The 24,563-nt window shown below is 40.6% G+C and overlaps 1 protein-coding gene across 2 annotated transcripts; it reads left to right on the top strand.

The window, feature by feature from the left end:
* Nucleotides 1-6,230: 6,230 nt before the first annotated feature.
* Nucleotides 6,231-14,289, top strand: LOC117440145 (long-chain fatty acid transport protein 2-like). Of its 2 annotated transcripts, XM_034076418.2 has the most exons (10): nt 6,231-6,788; nt 7,502-7,711; nt 7,816-7,974; nt 9,638-9,762; nt 11,376-11,570; nt 11,782-11,872; nt 11,992-12,190; nt 12,615-12,712; nt 12,861-12,991; nt 13,676-14,289. In XM_034076418.2, the coding sequence occupies exons 1-10, from the start codon at nt 6,308-6,310 to the stop codon at nt 13,850-13,852; spliced, it is 1,866 nt and encodes a 621-aa protein (XP_033932309.1). In that variant the 5' UTR covers nt 6,231-6,307; the 3' UTR covers nt 13,853-14,289. The 2 variants fall into 2 exon arrangements, with proteins under 2 accessions (XP_033932309.1, XP_033932319.1); XM_034076428.2 differs by lacking the exon at nt 11,376-11,570.
* The last annotated feature ends 10,274 nt before the right edge of the window (nt 14,290-24,563 follow it).

Raw genomic sequence — 24,563 nt, 5'->3', positions numbered from 1 at the left:
ATTCAAACACAAGGATGGTACCATTACCAGTGGCAGAAAGTGACTAAGAGCATTTACTCTAGTTTCTAGTTAATCTCTGTACAAGTTACTAATAAACACACAAAAAACAATACATTGTAGATAAAAACCAGTGGTCCTAATCTTTTTTGACCTATGACCCCTACTCAAGAAGCCGTGGTGGGCCCTTCAATGACATTTCAGATGCCTGTGAGCACAGGTCTACCAATCAATTGTTCTGTTTTTTAAAGCAAAGATAAGAGAAAAGTCAAACGAACAATTGCACATTTTTGACATATAACTTTTTCGCTGTTGTTTTAACATCTTTCGACTCCACAAATAAGTCTTGTGACCACTTGGAGGGAACCTGGACTAAACAGCAAATACAGGAATAATACAGGACTTCAATTTGAGAGAAACTCCAATGTGATTTTGAATGTGTAATTCTATGGCTCCGCCTAATGCTCCTTTCGACTCCCTGGGTTATTTACACCATGTTAACGCCTTTTCAGCTGATCCCCCCCCCCCCACACACTCAATCAATGAAACAAAAAGAATGTCAACAAAACATGTTTTTCACATTTTAATTGTGTTGTTCTCTAAAACCACTTCCATCTTGTAGTGGACATTTTTATTATATCCTTATATGCTTAAACCAAATGCTTCTCATAAATGTCATGTGCTGTTTTCTTTTTCTTCTACGCGCTTCAAGGCCACAGAGCTGCTTTGGCTACTGGGAGACTCATGCACAGTCACACAAGAACTTCCCTACTCTGAGAACCGTTATGCTATCTACAGCTCAAGGCCAGAAGATGTCTAATAACAATGTGACCGTGTGAACACAAGAGTTATAACATTCCCACTCTTTTTCTATATAACCTCTGCTTTTTCATTGTACTACGCACACTCTGGCAGACTATTCTATGCTCTGTCAGACCTGTGTCTATATTATATCTGTATCATGTATTTGAAGCTTCAAATAAATAACCAAAAGACAGCTCTGTTCGATTCACCATTTATTTGTTTTGATCACTTTGACTTGTACTCTCCAGCCGTGTTGGGTCCTAGATTTCCATAACAAATGGCGTTGTCGGCAGGATCTCTGCAAGTTCGATTGGGGACACCTCCGGACGCTGGTGGTCGCTCCAGGATCCTCGGATCCTCCTCTACCTCGACTCTGGGTATCCCTTCCCTCCTCTGGCGTACAACCCTGGCAATCCGGTTGGAACACCTCAACCACCTCCACCGCCACTACAAGCCCCAGCCATGCAGTCAGCGTCAACTCCAAGCTCGTCCACCCCCAACAGGCCCAAGTAGATGGGGACAACAGCGGGATAAACAAACCCGATGCCCTAGGAGACCAAGCAGGTGTTTGGGAAACAAGTAATGCCTTTCTCAACGGACTCACAGACACAGCGCAAGCTAAGCAAAATGCTGGCCGCTCACAATACTCATCAGACCTCTGTGTGTTTCTGTGTGGAGCTTCAGTACTCTACTCTACACTCTACACTCGTCAATCAGAGCGAGCGGAGCGCATTTTCGCGAGCGGAGCACATTTTCTCATCCGCCTCACGGAGCGTGGAAAGTGAGGGGCAGGGCTGCCTCTCTTCCGTCGGCGTGGATAGGAGGTTTACCTGTGCACCTGTGCTGTTGTGGGGAGGTTTTTCCCGGGAAGTCGCGGAGAGACGGAGCGGCTGCACGTTGTTGTTTGGGTCCCCTTTTTCCACCTGCCCAGTTGTGCCGTGGCAGGGACCTGCTTCCACTTGTCTGTGCTGCTGTCCTGGCGAGATTTTACCCCGGGGGGCGTAACGGAGAGACCGGAGCGGCTTCGCGTTCGGGCTGCGGCCTGCTTTACACCTGCTGTAGCGGAGGCCTGTATCCACCTGCTCCACCTGTCGTGCTTTACGGTGCCGAGGACGTTTACCACGGGGATATCGCTGAGAGACCGGAGCGTGTCTACGCTTCGAGCTGGTCCTGCTTCGCCTATCCTGCTGTAGGCCTACTGAGGAGGTTCTGCACCGGGGATATCGCGAGGAGAACGGAGCGCCTCCACATTTCGGGCCTGCTTGCACGCCTATCCGGATGCTCTGCTGGTCTGGGAAAATGGCCCATATCGGGATTCTGCTGTGCCTGTTAACTGTTTTGGACTATGAGAAGATCTCTAGTCATTCTGAGAAGACTACTGGATTCAGGTCTGTTCTGCCACCTGCAGTGGGCATCCCCTGCAAAGGTTCGGATGTGTTGCTCAAACAATTACCGGTTGCCTTGTCACAGTCAATCTGCTCGACAAAATATGTTTGTCTTTTTTATTTTCCTGCGATGATGGTTCTTCAGGACTGCTTCTTAAGCTCTAATCACACTCTCGCAGACTTTTCCGGTGTTTCTAAATTAGATGACAATGTATGTGTGTCATTTAAGAGGAAAAGATGCCTGTTTTCTTTGTTGTTATTACTGTCAGGAAATGTACAACCTAACCCTGGTCCGCCCAGTAGTAATAGTCAGATCGCTACTCCTGCTGATTTTAAAGCTAGGTCTGGGTTGGGTTTCATCCACTTGAATGTGCGCAGTCTGTTAGGTAAACTAGATTTTGTCCGTATCTGGGCAAAATCGACTGACGCTGACGTCATTGTCTTATCTGAAACATGGCTAAATAAGTCTATTTTGGCCTCTGACATTGCCTTAAATGGTTTTAATGTGTATCGTACCGACCGGCCTAATAAAGGTGGTGGCGTTGCAATTTATGTTAAGAATAAGTTCAATGTAACCACATTAATTTCCAAATCGATCAGTAAGCAATTTGAATTTTTAGCCTTAAATATAGAAGTGGCAAAGGGTCAACAGGTCATGGTGGTGGGCAGCTACAGACCCCCCTCAGCTGTCAAAGACTCCTTGTCTTCACTAGCAAATCTTTTAGGAAATAGTGCTACTTGGAGATTTTAACTGGTACTGGTTAACTGCAGTGTCAGAGGATTTTAAAAACCTTTGTATCTCATTGAATGTTACTCAGATTGTGGACAGTCCTACTCGCCCAAATATTAAGTCCCCTAATAAATCCTCCCTAATTGATCTCATTTTAACTAATGTTCCCCATAAATATTCTTCTGTGGGAGTATTTGCAAATGATCTGAGCGATCACTGTGTTGTAGCCACAATTAGGGACACTAAGGTCCAAAAGGTTAAACCTCACATTATCATCAAGAGAGACATAAAACATTTTGTGGAGCAGGATTTTGTGCATGATCTGTTTGGGTTTGATTGGGGTAAAATCGATCTGTGTGCTGATGTTGAAACCGCATGGTCTTATTTTATCTTGGTTTTATGGAGATCATTGATAGACATGCACCCCTGCGTAAATTTAGAGTAAAGGGACGAGACAATCCTTGGTTTTCTGCTGAGCTGTCTAGTCTCCTTCATGAGAGAAACAAGGCCTGGGCAAAGGCTAGGAAATCAGGCTCAGAGATAGAATGGCTGCGTTTTAGGCAGCTAAGGAATAGCTTCACTTCAAATGTCAAAAGTGCAAAGTCGAAGTACTATTTGTCAGTTACCACAGAAAACCTAAATAATCCTAGGAAATTTTGGAAAGCAATAAAATCGATATCAACCGGTGAGATCCGTAATGAGCTACCTCCGTGCCTTACCACAGCATCTGGCCCTATATCGGACAGGGCTACTATGCTAAATTGCTTTAATGAGCATTTTGTGTCCTGTGGTTCTCTATTTGATTCTGTGACTAACTCTGCTTCTGTAAACACCACAGTCTGTGACTCTGAACAACGTGGTCTGGAAAACCCTTTCAGTTTTACCCCTTTTACTGTTGATGTTGTTCATGAAGCCTTATCTAAGCTAGATCCTAGGAAACCGGCTGGCCCGGACAACTTAGAACCTTTCTTTTTAAAGATAGCTGCAGACTTTATTGCTCCACCTCTTACTTCTCTTTTTAACCTCTCCCTCAGCACAAATACAATTCCAAAAGTATGGAAGTCTGCTTATGTCTTGCCTTTACTGAAAGGAGGGGAGGCAACTATTTTAAATAACTATAGACCAATCTCTAAATGGTCAGTTCTGGCTAAGGTTCTTGAACGCCTAGTGAGTGAACAGGTAAAGGAGTTTTTATGTACAAATGACATCCTGTCTAAACATCAGTCAGGATTCAGAAAGAAACACAGCACCATCACTGCCACAATGAAAGTGGTGAATGACATTACTAGTATTTTAGATAATAAGCAGAGTTGTGCAGCTCTGTTTATTGACCTTTCCAAAGCGTTTGACACCGTTGATCATCTCATCTTAAAGCAGAGGCTACTCAGTATTGGCCTATCCAGCCTTGCAGTGGGGTGGTTTGTGAACTACCTCTCTGAAAGGTCCCAATGTGTTCATTTTGATGGACTGTCTTCTGAGTGGTTAAACATTTCTAATGGTGTACCACAAGGTTCTGTTTTAGGACCACTTGTATTCTCCATATATATTAACAGCGTAGGTGATAATGTGGATGAAGCTACTTTACATTTTTATGCGGATGATACTGTGATGTATTGTGCAGGTCCCTCCATTAAAGAGGCTGTTGTTAAATTACAGGCTGTTTTTAACACTATTCAGACTCAGTTCTCTGAATTAAAGCTTCTTTTAAATGTGGATAAAACCAAGGTAATGCTCTTTTCAAAAGCAAAAAAGACACCAGAGCCTGTTTTAGATATTGTAACTACGCAAGGAACAAAACTTGAAGTTGTTGCCTGTTACAAATACCTTGGTATCTGGCTTGATGATTGTCTCTCTTTTAAACTTCATGTCAATAACCTGCTAAAAAAACTGAGGGTTAGGCTAGGGTTCTTTTTCAGAAACAAGTCCTGTTTCTCGCTTGAGGCCAGGAAAAGGCTAGTCACTGTGACCTTTTTACCTGTGCTGGGGCCTATACTGCGAACCTGGTTCAACCTAGCCTGGATATGTTTGAGTTAGCCGGTTGGCTTAATCCAAAACATACGCGCTCTCGCTAAACTGTACTACGACGCTGGTTATCAAGTGGATCGCTCAAGCCAGCCGTGTCCTATCTAGTTAGGTGCGCGTTCACATGAAAGGGGTGGTATTTGGAGCATTTGACCAATCACAAACATGGAGAAGCGCACTGACAGCGCAGCGTCATACTTCCTGAATGAAAAGTGAACTTTAATACTAGTCAAAAATGAAGAAGTTAAACTTTAAACATCCATGACTTAAACACTTTATCCAGGATAAAAGCCACATAGCTGCACCTGCAAGGTGAATACAGCTGGTAAAAGAAAAAGTGTTTGAATGCGTACATTAACAGGTTTATGATATCACGGCCCCGTCTAAAACACGATCTGACTTCAATTACATTTGTCTCGAGTGTTTCGTCAACTTATGTGTTGCTTAAAATAATACTTCTGCATACAGTATGTGTCACTGTGAGTGTTGCACGGCCAGATACGGCTCAGCTGACTCAGATAAGGAGAGATATGATACATTATGAAGTGATATGCCGCGGACTGTACTTAATGTACTCTGATCCGGTTACTTATGTTGTGGCCGATATTTAAGTAAGCTTTCTTAACGCTAATGTTATAATAGTCAGATTGCTCTGAAGATGGGAGGTGATATTCTATTAATGTTCACGTTCACACAGTCGGTGATTTTTGCCGGCCGTCTTTCCTGCGACGGCAGTTTTTCTGTATTTCCTTTCTCCTGTAATATGACTTGATCGCTTTAAACTCCGCACACTGAGCTCTGATTGGTCAGCAGGCGGTGCTTTCACTGAGTTGAGCTCTTAGCCTGCAACCTAACCTGGTCCCGACCAGGTTAGCTGCTTAGCATATATTACCATGGAGATCTAGCTTGCTAAAAAGAGAACCAGCTTCGTAGGACCGGAAAGCCGGAGTTTTCCCTGAATTTAGCCGGCTAAGCGAAAATCCTGCTTCGCAGTATACCCCCCTGGACTATGGGGATCTGGTCTATATGAATGCACCTGCCCATTGCCTGGCCACACACACTCAATCAATGAAACAAAAAGAATGTCAACAAAACATGTTTTTCACATTTTAATTGTGTTGTTCTCTAAAACCACTTCCATCTTTAGTTTTTTGTAATTAAACAACGATATGGAGTAACAATATTACCTTCAATTGTCTAGCTACCCTACATTATTCAAATAGTTAACCCTTTCCATGATCCTAACCTACTTTTCAGAAATTGCCCCGCCCCCCTGCACACAATCCCTTTTTGCAACATTCCCCATTTTCTAGCAGTGCTGCACTTTTTTTCTTTTTTACAGGACTTGTGGCTTTTAAAACGAGACAACATGATGATGTATTTGATTTCAGTCATTTTAGCAAGTATCTTCATCATTCCGTTCGCAATAAAAACGTTGTCCCCTTATCTTTGGTTGGATATTCTGTATTTAAAGGATCTGCTGCGGATTTTAGTGACGTTCGTTTCGAGGAGAAGAAGGAGACCTTTCTTCTTTGTTTTGGACCGTTTCTTGGAGCAGACCGCGGCACATCCAGACAAGTCGTTCATTGTGTTTGAAAATGAACACTTCTCGTACTCTTACACAGATAGAAGGAGCAATAAAACAGCCAACGCTCTTCTGTCACAGCCTGGGTATAAAGCTGGGGACACCGTGGCCCTTTTCATGGGCAATGAACCCGCCTTCATGTTTACCTGGCTGGCCCTGGCTAAATTAGGCTCTCCGGTGGCTCTTCTCAATCACAACATCCGCACCAAGTCTCTGCTGCACTGCTTCAACTGCTGCAAGGCCACAGTGCTGATAGCAGCCTCAGGTATGCATCTGATAGTGTTTTAATGTGTTAATGACAACAATTTAAGGTAGCTGTGACTTGAGCCTTTCTTTCAGACTGAATGTCAAACTTTATTCCATGGTATAGGGTTTCATTTTGAGCCCAGTCATGCCTATAAATCCAAGCTGTTTTTAGAAGAAGTTAAAAGTTGTGGAATATATTTTGTTGGCCATCACAGTTTAGGAAATCCATCACAGTGGGCCTATAATGACTTGATCTCATGCAGGTGATGTTTCATCAGAGAAGAAAAGGTGTTGAGGAATTATCCAGAATGCACACCCTGCCAGATTATATTAACAGCGTCATGTGGAAGGAAAGGAGGCATAAACAAGTTGTTAAATGGGGATGGCGTACTCGGTTTATACTTAATATTGACCATTTGAATGTAAAATGATGTTAATATTGATATGTGTTGTTGTTTAAAAGAGTAATCTCTGGTCAGTGACAGTTTTTAACAAAATCTGGGATGCTAACCACATTTATGCTCTCAAAATGCGACCATTGACATTCCAAGCTTCACGGACCAATGTCAATCTTCTCAGTCTCTGTTGTCTGCAGTCACAATTAAAGTGAAAGTCAAGGTTGAAAAGTGTTGTTTGATCATACTTAATTATACATTTTAGTGGGAAAATATCAGCATTCTGACCGGAAACTAGTATGTTCTGGTTCTGAGTATACTGTATGTTTCTTTGCAGAGCTAAAGGCAGCAGTGGAGGATGTGCTGCCCACCTTGACGGAGCAGGGTGTCACCGTGCTCCTGATGACCAAACACTGCGGCACACCTGGGATCGAGAGTTTTTCTGATAAAGTGGACGAAGCATCAGATTCCCCGCTCCCTCGATCCCTCAGATCACACATCACATTCAAAAGTCCTGCCGTTTATATTTACACCTCGGGAACAACAGGTATCTGAGTGGCGGCGTTTCATGTGATAATCTGTTCCCACAACAGAAGGATGTCTGTTCTTGAGTTTGAAGGTGTGTGCTGCCTGTGTCTTGTTGTATTTCAGGTCTCCCTAAGGCAGCTGTGGTCAATCAGAACCGCCTATTAACAGCGTTGGCTGTTTTGGCTTCAAATGGTGTGACGTCTAGCGATGTTATCTACCTCAACCTGCCTCTGTACCACACAGCAGGATTCATTCTAGGCTTTATCGGCTCCATTGAGACAGGTGAGACCATTTAAGTGAAGCAGAGAGCGCAAAACAACTTGTGAAGCTGTGTGAGCTTCCTTGTATGAATACTTATTTTACTTGGCTAACATTGAGTTCTTCAGTTGTTTCCTGTATAGTCTTTATATTTGTATTTTAGGCCAAACTGTTTCAAATTCAGACTGCAGCAAGAGGTTAAGCCACCAAAGGTTTACCCACTAGTCACTGTTTTACGTCTATGAGTTCACGGTTACTGCAATAGGCTCCCTCTGCAAAGCAATTAAGTCTTAACATGTATGAACCATTTACCAAACAAATGCTTATGATGACCATTTCAAAGAAAATGGTTTGAAATCTAAAAAAGGAACTCTAGAAGAAAAGACCTGATGTCTAATTTATGGCAGATCCGGGCTAAATGTATCATCACACATCTTTGACATATAGTCATTGGCCTAAGAACCACGTGTTGCTAATTATTTTGTTAAGGAAACTATTTAAAAAAGCCATTGGATTAGCTTGAATGTGTTGTCAAAAAGCTAACAACAAGTCTGAGTAAGATCATGAAGTGTGCAAACTTAAAGATACATGGTTTTCACAGGAAAACAACGATACTTAAAGGTGGACTTCACAATTCTAATGAATGCCAATACATAATCCAATTCAACACACTATTTGTTATATTTAATGAGCACCAGGATTTCCTAGCTCGGCAAAAGACAGGCAAAAGACCACAGATGTTAAACAAGAAAGGCAATGGGAGTGGGAGGGAATCGAAAGAAGCTATTATGCATTTCCAAACATTTGGTCTACCTATGTTGTAAATGTATTATCTTTTCGATTTGCATACGGCATCTATTGCACGTCTGTCCGTCCTGGGAGAGGGATCCCTCCTCTGTTGCTCTCCCTGAGGTTTCTCCCATTTTCCCCTTTAAACTGGGTTTTCTCCGGAAGTTTTTCCTTGTACGATGTGAGGGTCTAAGGACAGAGGGTGTCGTATTGTCATACTGATATTTTATACAAACTTTGAAGTGCACTGAGACAAATGTAACATTTGTGATATTGGGCTATATAAATAAACATTGGTTGATTGATATTACTTGTAAAAAGGATCGGTATTATGTCATTCTTTAAACTTTGAACTTGTTTTATACTGCACACAAAGTGGTGTCCCTGCTCCTCCCCTTGCCTCTGGGTTTCCTTGCAAAACTAAATGAGTCCTTTGTTGCTGGAAACCAGTAATCTGACCAAACCCAGATTACCTCTACTTTCTAACTGCTTCTTATTAAACAGACTAAAGTTCACACCGCTGTGGTTTTCTGGGTAAGCAGCCTGAGTTACAGAAAGATATTCATGAAAATTCAACACTGTTTGAGAACAATCACCTTCCTGTTGTGCACTACATGCATTTAAATGGAATACACTTTATTATTGTTGGCATTATTTTCAGGGGGAAATATTCTAGTGGTAGACTATGGATACTGCAAGTAATACAATAGTAATGTTTACATGACAATTACAACTACCTGAAATATATATTGATAATAATAACACATACTGATAAATATCCCTTATAGGCATTACATATTTGTAAAAAGACATCACCTGTATCTCTACTTTCATAACTGAACATATCTTTGCCTCATCATCACATTTTCTTTCTTTTTTTTGCTGTCTTATTTTGAAGGGTCAACTATTATTTTGAAGAGGAAGTTCTCTGCCTCTCAGTTTTGGGACGACTGTAGGAAACACAGTGTGACTGTTGTGCAGTACATAGGAGAGGTGATGCGTTACCTCTGTAGTACACCAAAGGTAAATGCTTTTCACTGTTCCCAGATCTTCACACAGTACTATTAAACTTAGCAGTACTACAGAACAGGAAAGGAAGAATATTTGTTGCTGAAACTGCCAAGTTATTTACCTAAAGATTTGTATGGGGCTCAGTATCACTTTTTCCCTGTTAGCCTCTGCAGTGGTGTCTTGGTCATCATGTGACATTTATAGTTCAGTTACAGTAAAGTCTGAGGTGAAACACAAACCAGGGGCATTCCCGTAAAGCTGCCACTGGATAAATGTCAACCTCCCTCCAAATAATTTGATTGATAATGCCTATCGAAGGAATATTCCTTTTGGACAGCATGTAATTGTACAATTTGTAAGGCTAGACTAAAACGTTTCTAATTGCTGTTTTAGTTATATTTGAAGGAAGTTACACGTAAACTGCCATACCTGATGCCTCATTTAAAAAAAATATATGGCTACATAATGTTGACGGATTGATTTATCGATCCTGCCCTTTAACCTTAATTGTATTTATTCATCAAATGGAAGTATTTTAATAACTGCAGTGAGTACAACCCAAACAAGCTCACACAGGATCTTTGGCAGTGGGACGCATGCCTCCTCTCTGCCGCCTCAACTGTTGTAAAACTCTTCTGAGCGAGACAGCTGCTGAGGCAGAGCTGAGAACCTGAGACAGATCCAGTCAGAGATAACTTTCCAAATCAGTACATTCCCACAGAGCAGCACAGCTGGCTTACCAAAATAGAAATCGTTAAATCACAACTATCGGGTTCCAGCCTCCTGCGTCATTATCTGCGGGGGTTCGAACACCATGCAACTTTATGGATGCATGTCAAAATTAAATGCTGAAATATGATCAATATACATTTGTAAGAGAAGGAATGCAACATTTCCACATCTCTTAAGGCGGACTCTGCTGTATTTAGGAGTACTACATTCTACCTACATGTATGGCCATTCAGAGTATCTTATTGCATCACATGAAGTGCAGTCTCAATTTACCGTGTGACCCTGTTAGAGTAGGAGGAGGTGGCCTGTCTGTATCTGGTCATCACTAGGAATAGATGCTGGCCTTTACTAAGGAAGACCATATTAAGTGACTTGGCAACCAAACATTTTACATAAGCATCATTGCTTGTGTAAACTGTTTTATGCAAATTATTACATACAGGCAGGGATTAGCCATACTTGATCTGAGAGGATCCTAATGAGAGGCGTAATTAGATGACTGAAACTGTAACTGTGTGACACATATACATTATGTTTGTTTATAAAGAAATACTTAACCCCCAGTGTTTCCCCTAATATTGTCTTGGAGGGGTGCTGCGCCCCGCCAAAATTATTAAAATAAAAAAAAATTGTTTTTAATATATATATATATATATTGCAACTAATCTATATCGACTGTCACTTTTCACATTGAACATGTGCTCTTTAATTAAATAAACTAAACACTTTCGTTTTAAGTTGTGAGTTTAGTATTTTTGACCCTAAGAAACACTGATGCATTAATCAATAACAATAATCCACAGCTCCTCTCTCTGCTCCAGAGGATTTAAAAAATATATATCCCAATGTCACCAACATTTGTGATCTAATGTTTTGTTTATGTGACAATGCAGAGAGAAAATGACAAGGACCATAAAGTAAAATTGGCCATTGGCAACGGTATCAGAGCAGAGGTATGGAAAGAGTTTCTCAATCGCTTCGGGAACATAGAGGTCCGTGAGTTTTACGCCTCCACCGAGGGAAATGTGGGATTTGTCAACTACGTAGGAAAGATTGGAGCTATTGGACGAGTTAACTTTTTCCATCAGGTAAGAATAATATTGAAAAAAGCATTACATTGTCTTTTAGCATTGTAATCTTATACAGGCAACTTAATTGTGTGGATCCAAAACACATAGGTGGCATATTAGAATCCCATGCATGGCTGCCAATAAATAATATGGTAAATATGTTTTATTTTGCTGTCTGCGTAGAGGATGTTTGGCACATACTGAAACAGTGATGTGTTTCTTCCTGTAGAAGCTGTTTCCCTTCACTCTGATAAAGTATGACACCGAGCGAGATGAACCGATCAGAGATGATAACGGCCTCTGTGTGGAGGCACCCAAGGGTGAGAAAAAATAAACATAAAACTCAATAATAATTATGGATCTTATAGTCATAGGATATTTACTGATGTAGGTGTTTAATGGACAATGGCTGTAAAATACATGTCTCCTTTTTGTTAAGGTGAGACAGGACTGCTGGTGTCAAAGATCACAGACATCGCTCCTTTCGTCGGCTACGCCCAGAACGAAGAACAAACGGAGAGGAAGAAACTTCGTAATGTTCTCAAGAAGGGAGATCTTTACTTCAACAGTGGAGACCTCATGAGGATCGATAACGACAACTTCATCTACTTCCAGGATCGTGTAGGTGACACATTCAGGTACAGAACTCCTGAGCACCCTAATTTGATTTTGTTCGTAAAGAAAAATTGTTTATGGTTTCAATACTGCAGGATCAGCAATGTAATAAAACTAAAAAGTTGAAATAAAAAGGGTTAATAGATACATATGTTAAAAAAACAAAAGTGTATCTGCATATTGTGTGAAATGCAATATATACAGAACACATGAGGAAATCTGTGTTTTTAAAGGCAATGATTAAAACAGAAAATGAAATATTGAAAGCAAGTCATTGGGAACAAATTGATTAACAAAGTCATGTTAAAATGAATGATAATAGTAAGTAGACCTCTGGGCTCTGCAGGCACCCTATTTGACAGGATTATGAAAGCTGGGTAAAAAAAATGTTTCACTTAAAAAAAACAGTAACACAATTAATATAAAGTTTTAACTTTGAGCTTGCAGGTGGAAAGGTGAGAATGTAGCCACAAACGAAGTGTCTGACATTCTGACGATCAGCGATGGTCTCAAAGAAGCCAACGTGTATGGAGTCCAAGTACCAGGTGACCGCCGTTTCCTCTGCACATTTGACCTCGCAGTATGTTTTAAGATCTCATGACTCCCAAATGCCAGAACATTGAAGAGAGACTGATTTGCAGATGAATTGGTAAACAAATGCTTTATCTGTTTCTATTTTGCCCGGCTATACAGGGCATGAGGGGCGGATAGGAATGGCAGCGGTCACAATGAAGGAAGGCGCACAGTTTGATGGAAGTAGAATATTTAACCATGTGGTTAGCTACCTGCCTTTATATGCCCGACCTCGCTTCATAAGAATACAGGTACGGTTATTTCACAACTCAATTCTCAGCACTACATTTTGAAAAGAAAGAGCACATTAAGTTTGCATACATTAAAATACCTAGAAAACTGTTTTGTTCTCAAAAAAGTAAATAACAAATATTTTTGATGCAACCTTATCAATCTGGCAATACATATTTTCACTCTGTTTCGAGTGTGAAACAATAATTCTAGGAATCTATTTTTCTAAGTTTGATCTAAATTGTTTTCTTTCTTATTATGACAAAATAACCGTTGAAAATTAGAAGATTTTGTAAGGATAATCTTCCTTAAAAAATGTTGATCTCTAAAAAACAAATGGACCGAACAACGTCTTGGCTGTTCTTTTTTGTATGCTGTTGTAATACTCATTTTAGCCACAAGAGTCTGACATTCACCACTAACCCTTGTTCTAAGCAGGATTACAACATTCATGTTTGCTATCCCATTTGTTTCACAGATGAGCAAAACAGTTAAAAACTAAAGATTATCCTGATCTTTTTCCACATGTGTTTTAATCATAAACACAGGAGAGAAAACAGTTAAGATCACACTTACACAAATGGATCACCAGAATTTAGCTCCCTCACTTGCCTCTCAGGGTGTCCGTACCATGTGATTAAAAGCAGATAAAGATATTTTGATACTGTACCTGAATGATTGATTCGTACTCTTATTCTGTCCAGAATGCTGTGGAGGTGACGGGGACATTCAAGCAGATGAAGGTGAAGTTAGTGGAGGAGAGCTTTGATCCAGGACGTATCCAGGACCCTCTTTACATCCTTGACAATGAAGAGAAGAGTTACATACCGCTGACAGCTCAGGTCTACAGCTCCATCATATCAGGAAACATCAAACTATGAGAACGCTCTCTGTGTCCACTAACTGTGCCGGCGTCTCAGTCTGGCATAAACCTCTTTTTTAAAAGCAGTAGATGGATAATCAGTAGTGTAAGATTGTAAGACAAACTCTGTGGTCAGTGTAGTGGGGGTAGACAGTACAATATTCACTTTATATAAATGAACATGGACAGTGCACTCAAAAATGTCCCCCAGATGTAATTGTTGAACATCTTAACATTCCAAAAACATGAAGATTAATCTGCATGGTATGTGTCTAAAATATCACTGAATGCTCAACCACTAGTTTATTTTAGGTGGAATAACTAAAGGATCCAACCATGATAAACACAGAGTTCGCTGTCTAATTTTTTTTTCCATATGTGCTTTCTGTGAACATATATTGATCTTAATGGTATATCTGTTAACCCCTCCATAAAAGTGAATGACTAGAAAACAAAGGTGCACATTTCTTTCAGGGAGAACAAGTCCTGCAGGTACAGCTCGTACTTTCAATATTTATACACTGTAATCCTTTACATGCCAATTTTAACCAAATATAGCCTACCAAAATGTAAATCACCAGAATAGACTGTTCTTGTGTTGGAGTAGTGTGAGTTTTGCACCCAACCAACCTGTCGTCACAAATACATGTTTTTTAGGGTGTTTTTCATGTTCCATTGTTCTTTTTTGGTCCTGTTCATGATAGTGCAAAATATGGCCCTTAATAAAAACCTAAATACACAATATGAATAGAAGCTCTTTCAATACAGGTTATGTCAGTTATGATAAGTTTAAAAAGTGTCACTCACCGTTTTTACTCTAATTTATGTTGACATAACATGACTTAATGATGACACATCATCATCGGCTTGTAAGGTAAGTAACAGGCGTAAACCTTAGAAACCATGCTGTTTTTAAATTTGACAAAAGGTCATTTTGTTTTACTGAACATCTGACAAACACATTCTATATCAGGGTTCACTTTGTTCCCAACTAGTTGCTGATCCTAAATTAACCATTATTGGCAACCAAATCTCTGCAGGGAATTTTGTTCCACAGCAGAATGAATAAACTGATTTGAGGAGGGAGGAGCAGTAAACGCATTAAAAAAATGACTATTTAAATCTGATACATTTCGATAAGTGTTTTCCACCCATGAAGCCTTGAGTTACTCCCCAAGTAAACATTGGTCAAAGTTCGGTGCAAAAATCGATTATTTTTGTGGTTGTAAACTCAAGTGGATGAAACTACATTTATTAGTGCTTTCATGTCAATTCGGCGAACATATGATACATTAAATGATCGTGAGGATGATGATTACAAATTGTTTGTTTGAGCCGGTCTGCATTTCCTGATGAGAAAACAAACCGATGCTTTTTGTAGTTGTAGTACACCAACATGGATTAAACGCGTGGTTTTTTTACCACAATGTTGGGGAAATTAATGGATAAAATGCACGGATTATGATGATTATGATTGTGAAGAAAACTTCTGTTCAGCAATGTGATGAAAGAAATGGAAGCTGGAGTCTGCTTAATCATCCACTGAAGTTTATTGAGAGTCACACGGCCGGAGCGTTTACAAGATATTTCACACAACTTTCATCATGAAAAGACCAAGCCAACACTGAGGAGTACACAGAAACACAGCGCAGATCTATGCATTGAATAAAGGAGTGGCCTATATTCGCGCGCTTTCCATCTAATCGATACTAGACATGTTGAAGACAAAGAACCGGTCTGTTAAAGCCACCGTGCATGGTCCACACTTCCCCCACAGGAAGGCAGGGCCTCTTGACCTTTGCCCTGTTCAAATTACAAACAGGACACATAGGGAAAACACTAAAAGTCTCCCATGCATAGATCACATTAAAATATTTCCTTCACAGATCCTTCCTTTTATCAATTTATTGATAACCAATTAACATTAGTCTAAGAATATTTCAGTCACTACTTAAATCAAATAAAACGTCCTCAGAGTTGTGTGGGTTCCCATTACATTAATTACATCAAAAACAGAATAAGATTGAAACATTCAATCACAATGGTTGATACAGACAACCACAATAGAAAAATCATCTCTTTTCAGTGTTTGATTTCTTTTGTCAAAAAGCACAATATTAACACACATGCAATACAAAAATATAATAGTAAAATATATGTTTCAAAAACAAGATATTTTATCATTTATCACTCAGTTAATCTCATTCATCAAACACAAATTCAAAATCAGCTTACATCTTAAAGATTTACTTCAAGGCAATTACTTATTAAAACACAATTAGAATTTAGGATTATAAGAAATCAAATTGAGGTATAAAATCAGAATCATGAGAGATCCAGTTAAGATTTCCAGTTAAGGTATGAATTCACAGTGATGAATCGATCAATCTGTAATCTGTAAAGTTACAGTGTCCTCAATCTTTAACATTGCATTACGTTTACTTCAGTACACTTATTCAAGAGTAAGGCACTTTACTACATACATTTTATTCAAATAAATGTGTTCAAAATCTGAAAAGGAAAAATCAGACATTTTATTGTAACAACCTGAGGAAGGAAAAATCAAAAACATCTGTTCTTTATTCAAGGGAAAATCAAAACATCTGTTCTTTATTCTGAGTGTCAACTTTAATCAATTTATCAATCGCTGAAAGGAGGTACCCAAGGTACAGGAACTGCCATGGAGACCCATGGGTCTGGAAGCTCAGCGTCGTACGTCAACATTGTGTCATCTACAGTTGAATACCCCACTAGCCTCTGTGGGGCCTGGAGGGCAGTCTTGGCAACCCTGCGTATGGATAATTTAACTACAGTGATCAAACAAATCACTAGGATTAGCACAACCAAGATAAACACTGCAACAGTAACAACAAATTTAACCAACCCCGTTCCCCAGGATCCAAAAGTTCCACTTAAATCCCCAAATGTAAACCCATGAGTTTCATGCAATTCTTTTATCCCGTTAGCAGTATCATGAATCATATCCATAACTTCCGGTGTGGCATCAGAGGCAAAGGAACAGCACTCCGCACCAATCACTTTACATGCGACCCCCTGGGCAGCTAAGAGGAGGTCCAGCGCCATGCGATTCTGTATTGCTACTGTCCTAACTTCCTGCAATTCTCTGTGTTCAGCTAACATTGCTGTGTTAGATACATTTAGATGATTTTCCACTACTTTGGATAACGCCATGATTTCCTGCTGACTAACATAAATGCCGTACCAAGGCAAAAATAGGCTCGCTATCTGTTGTCCTTTTGTAATGGACCTGCTGTTAGAGAGGGAAGTATCGCTGCAATCTCATTTTCCTCTACTTTACAGATTAAAGGAATTAGGTAGGCTAGATAACAGGTGCCATAAAAAATGTCAAAGGGCACGCAGCCATACGCTCGGTCCCCACAAACTAAGTAAACTCTCTGTGGGAGGGGAATTCTGGCTAATTTTACCCTCACTATGGTATTACAGTCACTGTGTCCCACATCTGGAGAGGTGTGAGATCCTGCTTCATTCTGGAAACAGATGGACACATTCTTCCATTCATGTACTACAATTGGGGGAACATATATTGAACAGTCCCGTGTAGGGGGATTGCCTAGGGGTATTAGTAGTTATACAAATGCCACTTTCATCACATTAGTATGCATGGAATGTGACAGGTCGCCCCGCCCCTTTTGTCATTTTGAACGGAAGTCCCGCCCCTTTTGACCGGAAGTCCCGCCTCTTTTGACCGGAAGTACCGCCCCGTTTGACCGGATGTCCCGCCCCCACTTCCGGCGGATGTCCCGCCCCGCTTCCGGTTTACAAGATTAAATTAAAATGTAATTAAAATAAAAAAAATTAGAAAAATAAAATGCCGTTGTTTCAATCAATTAGTATGCATAGGATATATGTCCCGCCTCCTAACCACTTCCTGTGCCCCTAATCCTGTATACAGTATTGAATTTAACTTACAAATACTTGCAAATAACATGAAATTAATCAAAGTAAAGCATCTAAAAAAACATATATTTAAAAAAAGTCAGCCTCTCTGTTTTTGCGAACAGGACATGAGGGGAGAGACCATATGGTGGCCGAGGGGAGGGGGAACACACACACACACACACACACACACTTTCCCCGCCCCTCACCCCTCTCCCGTTAGAGGTTGTTTCAATAAAAGCCAGCGTCTTTTGGTCACTCTTCAATATTTTTCAAGTCGAGAGAAAATGGCCAAGAGACGTCTTGATATGAGTTTAATCAGCGAGACACCGGTGACAACTTACAGCCATCCGTTGGGTGCTCCAATCAAGAAACGAATGCAGTTTGTATGCCGGGTTCAGACGCCTACAGCCGAAGAACTTCACGAAGAATGGATTCTGAAAAATGGCGATGTTTGGGGTTATATATTCAACTATATAGCTAATGAACTGCATTTCTACAATCTGAAGAATGGAGAAACGTATGGACCCCATAGTGTTAAAGCGACACTGACCTCAACAGATTGGGCTGTGTTAACTCTGGTGTCTTCCCGAGATCTACACGCAACCATTGTATCGGAAGAAGTAGTGCATCAAGAAACCATCGTGGAACCACCGGTGTACAAGATATTTGCAAAGAAAAGCAAAGAAACACAAACAGCATGCGAGATTAAAGAAGAGTTTGCATCGTTACCCCTCAATGTGAAGGAAGAAGAAGGAGATATTCCCACACAGCCAGAAGGGAGAAGAGTCCTGACAGGCACCGTCTGGGAAACTAAAAGCGGACCCTCTGGGCGTTGGTATTACCGCTCAAGCCGTTTGGTGACGTTGGGTAAGGACCCCTCTGATGATTTTGTTTTGGAGTATTTTAATTCTACATGCGGGGTATTTCAAACGTCCTTGAGGGTGCCTCTGACTGCATGGCTGGAAATGATTGATGGAAAAGCTACAAAGCTTAAAGAACTTTTTAAACAGAGTCAGACATCGATGGACATTATACTGGTGAAAAAGACCCTCACGTTTGCAGAGGACTCCGCCCCCCAATCAACATAACAAGTCCCACCCACCTCAGCAGATCATTTTAAAAGTAAGGACCCCGTAAGGACATTTTTAGAGAGCAGCAACCATGGATCTGAGAAAAACCAAGTCTCCCCCCACGATCTGCAGCCTGGATCAAACGCCTACAGGACCGCCATCCTCACCAACAATTTGGACACCAGATCTCAAGAACTATATGGCGGGTATTGATATCACGGGGTGGCTGGATATGCCTCAACCTCCATCTACTCCACCCGAGTCTCCAGAGGAATCAACAGCAGTAGGCATTGATTCGCCATGCTTTCCTTGTGCTCCCGAGGGTGATGCTACAGAACGTGTTAGGACATCGGCATTCCTGAATACGGTAAAAGCGGTTGTAGTTCATCTGTTGGATAGAGTCGTGCAACTGTACAGAGAGGAAAAATGTAACGGATGTCAAATCGCTCACCCCAGTCAGAGGCAGCACGAGTGTTTATTCCCTACCGATGAATACTATCTGGATCGAAACTATGATGAAGTGGTAAAGAGACTGTGGACCGTTCGTTTTATTCCAGCCATTCGGGATGCTCTACACCAGAACCAGCTTCATGTGTCAGAGAGGAGAGTCTTTGGAGCTACAGAGGCTATTCTGCACAATCTCAGAAACACCAGACTCTTTGAGGCTAAAATGGAGAAGCTATACGAACAGCTTGTAGAGAACGACGAGACCCAAATGAAGATTACAAGAGCAGCTTGGGCCTTCTGGCAGCATTAGGAAGAGTTTTTATTTATTGTTGATACTTTTTTGTTAAAGTATGTTTTTATTTTGATCTGTTTTTATAATTTACTTCTTTTGTAACATGTTTTTCTATACATGGGTGTGACATATCAATAAAATGCTTGGCAAGAAAAACGTTTGTACTCATTACCTCAACGGGGTGTAACAGGAAACATGTCTGAGAAACGTGTTATGCATAGAGTGTATTACACTCCTTCTAATCCAGGGAGTTTAGGAGGTGTGGATAAACTCCATAGAGCTGTACAGAATGAAATGGGTAAACAAATAAATGTAGAGAAAGTCAGAGAATATTTATCTGAGCAGGACGCATATACTTTGCACAAGCCGGCACGGGTGCATTTTGTAAGAAACAGAGTTTTCGTACTCAGACCGCTGCAACAATTTCAAGCAGATCTCTGCGATATGCAGTCGCTGTCCGAATATAATGATGGTTTTAATTATTTGTTAACAGTCGTAGATGTGTTTTTGAAAAAAGCCTATGCTCAAGCATTAAAGAAAAAGACGGGTATTGAGGTTGCCAAAGCTTTTGATACAATTTTAACACACAGCGAGATCCCTAAAAAGTTACAAACAGATGCGGGGAAAGAATTCTTTAATAAAGTTTTTCAAAACTTGTTGAAGAAAAGAGGTATTGCACATTATGCAACAGCCAGTGACATGAAGGCATGTGTGGTAGAGAGATTTAACCGTACGCTGAAAACTAAAATGTGGAGGTATTTTACAGCTAAAAACACTCATAGATATATAGACGTCTTACCCGAACTAATTGAAAGTTACAATGATAGTTATCACCGAAGTATTAAAATGACGCCAATGCAGGTGACAAAGGAAAATGAGGCTCAAGTGTTTCGGAATCTATATACCCCCTCTAGCCAACGTAAAAATGCTGCTGCCAAAATGAACTTTAAGGAGGGCGAACTTGTAAGGATATCCAAATTGAGAGGGGTATTTGATAAAAAATATGAGCAGAGTTATACTGACGAACTATTTACGGTGTCTGAAGGCTTACCTCGGCAGCCACCTGTTTACAAGCTCAAAGATTATGATGGAGAAGAGATCAAGGGGACTTTTTATGAGAAAGAGTTACAAAAAGTGAAGATAACCAATGATAAGGCTTTTCAATTCGAGAAAATTCTAAAAAGGCGTGTGGTGAGAGGGAAAAAACAAATGTTTGTATCTTGGCATAATTGGCCCGAAAAGTTCAACTGCTGGGTTGATGCTGGCGAAATCAAAGATGTATAAATGCATACAGAATCAGCGCTCAGTCCTTCATTACAGCCATGGAGATAAATGAAGTATTCTACATTACGCTGCCGTCCAATGCCAGCCTGAAGGTATTTCAAAACAATACAAGCTCTAGTTATCAGGTGAACCTGGCACAACCTTTACACTTGGATGGTTCGTGGCAGGTCGCCCTGACAGAAATATCATACCCACACACCTGGTATAACTTACCTACGGAAGCAGCTTTTTTGAGTGGATAAAGAAACCAAAACCCCCCGACATATCCCCGGCTAGCAGGTTAAAGCTTCATATGTTTAGAGCTGGTTACTATAGTACAGGGGTCTCCAACCTTTCTCCACCTGAGAGCTACTTTGAAAAAATGAAAGTGGCCAAGAGCTACTTGCATCACATCGCTTACATTTATTCACATAGCACTCATCAGTTGAATTAAGCTACCTTTGTACACGTGTGAAATTGCAATACCTAAAGCTTATCTAAAATCTTAACTTCACATCAAGGTCCAAGAAAACGACAATTTCTCACATATTAATATGGCCGTCGTAAGTACATCGCCTTAATCACCACCTTGCAAGTATGCTTATGGCACATGTGTGTAAAATAAGTGCATTCACTCTTTTTTACAGTCAGTGAGATGAATGGCACTGCATGGAGTCCACCATAGAGGGGTCTGCTGGAGTGTACCCACTTAGGTTCACTCTAATAGAGTAATTTACATGTTCATCAGTCTTGTTCTGTATTTAGATTTCATTCATGTCAGAAAAAGCTGCTTCAGAAAGGTCTGTAGAACAGAACCAAATAAAGCAGACATTTTCAGTGCTGCTTGGTGAATGTTCTTATAGTTGTCTGGGTCTACAAGGCTCCAGAAATGTTGTGAGTTTTCTGAGACTTCAGCTGAACATGATTTTGGAGATTTATAACCTCCATCTCCACAGACACTGAACAGTTCAGGCATCTTTTCTTCTTCTTCGTCTTGACATTACATTATAAACCATAATAAATCAATTGTATAGGTCTAGCCTCCCTATATCTGTGTGTGACATTTTTCTATCCTCAAAAACAAAAAACTAATGCTTCTGCAGTCGAGCAGCAGCTTCTTGCAACGGTCTTCTGTTAAAAAAAGGATAGCATTATAAAAACAAAAATAGGGCATGTGGGTGCATTCTCTGTCTTACTGTTGCATACATCCCATGAATGTATGAGATTAAGTTAGCTTCATCATATCTCAATCAGTGATTAAGTGAATAATAAAGTTTCTATCGGGTCACTGTCAGCCGTTAGGGGAGGGGGCGGGGTTTGGAGGAACGGAGAGGAGACGGTGATTGCGGAAGCTTTCCTCCTGCCTTCACAAACTTTACACACGTATTTTGCAACTGAAAATAGCAGGACATTCATACTCTGCAATCCAAGACTTGATTGAATCCACCAAAAACCTGACATGACGATAACGAGTGTTTTTCAAAAACACAAATCCCTCCCTGTGTGTCTCTGAGCCGCAGCGACACGGCCTGATTCAGAGCGGGTCATTCTGCCGTTGGTTTGACTGGTGCTGCAGTGCTGCTGGAGAAAGCAGACTGCTCCATGTGTGGTGTCGCTGTGCCGCTGTCACGTCTGTTCCTTGATCTCTGCGTCACGGACCAATTTTATATTTGTGTGCCAGAAACAATTCTAAAATAAAAACACTTTATTGTCCGGCCGCGGCCGAAAAATCAAGAAGCAACGTTACTACGCTATAATCGATAATCGAGCGGCGAGCTACTGAAAAGCTGCCCGCGAGCTACCGGTAGCTCGCGATCGACGTGTTGGAGACCCCTGCTATAGTAGCATAACTCAGCTCATAGAGGAAATTGAGTCCTGCATCAAAAAAATTGACTCTGATGTCAGTTTACACTATAATCCAATTCATAGGAAAATCGAATTTCTAGGAGGGACCCAACATCGTTTCCGCTTTCCAAAAACCGCCGCTTATATGCTTGGAATACAACCAGACCATTGGCATACATTTGATGATAAATCAGCAGACTATCCAGCGGATATAAATGCTGGCTCAACACACCTATACTGTTTGACTCATGATCGAGCGAGCCCCCCTAAAAGTTGTCCTAGAATGGGGATCACAGCACCGAGCAGCGGCAAAAGATGTTTTTGCTATCACCTCACCAGTTTAATCAGCTCAATCAGAATGGTGTAAACAACCCTCATAGTAAGGAAACAACGAGACGCACTGCCGAAGATGTTCTGGATGAAAAAATGAGAGCCGTGCTAAATGAAACAGGATTACCCCCTTATGAAAAAATAAGAAAATACAACACCCTGCTACAGAGATATCTCGCCTTACTCAAACAAGACGGGGATGAGGAACGACATATTACTCTAACTCTACCTGAAGACACGGGGGTGGTAAAAAGAGAAGAAAAGGATGCCACGTCCATTGATAAAATAAAACACGAGGTACTTCAAAACCTCCCTACGCGTTACCGTAAGAATGCCGATTACGTTATGAGCAAATTAACCACGAGTACAGATGGATGGACACCGGCGGGGGAATTTGTAGAAAAGGGTACAGCTGTAAAAGGTTCACACATGTTAGATTTATTTAAACATTTGTCCTACACGTATAAAACAAATGTCCGGGAGCCTAAAGGCTGGCGGGTTTTTTTAAATAGTCTGAATGAGCTCAACATTCCTTTATCAGCTTTTCAAAACCTGCACGCTCGTGAACAATATCGTATAATCAGAGAGGGCGAACTAAACGGAGAGAATATTCCCCTAAAAAGAAGAAGAAGAAGAAGAAGAAGAAGAAGAAGAAGAAGAAGAAGAAGAAGAAGAAGAAGAAGAAGAAGAAGAAGAAGAAGAGGAAATAATAAATCTTCTCCTACGACCCCTCGTTGGGAAATGGCTGGAATCTCGGACCCCGCAGAGGAGGAAGAACCTCAGAGTGCCCCTCTTAAGAAGAAGAAAATAATAAGGAAAGATAGAATATTAAGTCCTAGCTGGTTACATTTTACCTCCTAAAGTTGTATTATATTTTTTGTATTCCTAATAAAAAAACAGAGCCACCAGAATTAATTTTGTCTCCAGACCTTTTTTATTTTCTACATTTTGTAACAATCTTTAAACATCTGTAGAGAACAAACACTGTGATTAAAATGAGTGTCTTTATGACGTCTCTCACACCTTTGGTATTTTTTCACAAAATTCGTTACAGCAGCATCATTTTTTATCACATCATCCTGATACAGAGATAACACATTTTCATAAGACAATCCCGACGCTCTTTTACATAGATAGAAAACACAATGCTGACCACAGGCTGTAGACATGACATTCTGAAGTTGCCGATTATGGTATAAAATAGTTTTACATTGTTTTTCTAGAAAATGTAAGATGGTTTTTGGATAATGATTAATATCTGGGGATAATCCGAAAGAATCAAAAAAGGTTCCAACCCCTTCCTCTTCCTCCAAAGTCACTGCTAGCCAGTGTTCTCCGGGCATGTGGGATGGGTGGGTGTTTACAATCATGTATACAGGATATCTAAATATTTGTTTTACTCGGGGGAGCTGGTCTGAGGCCCATACCCCCCCAAAAGAGTCCCCCACCATATGACGCAGGAGACTGTCCAATTGATGATTATTCATGTTGTAGTCTTCTTAGTAATAATCTACCAACACTTGACGTTTTGAATTAATCTCCAGAATCGAATCAAAACAAGA

Source organism: Pseudochaenichthys georgianus, chromosome 3 (genome assembly GCF_902827115.2).
Source record: "Pseudochaenichthys georgianus chromosome 3, fPseGeo1.2, whole genome shotgun sequence".
Classification (NCBI taxonomy): Eukaryota; Metazoa; Chordata; class Actinopteri; order Perciformes; family Channichthyidae; genus Pseudochaenichthys; species Pseudochaenichthys georgianus.
Note: the sequence above shows the minus strand (reverse complement) of the source record. Positions and strands in the feature narration are given on the sequence as shown.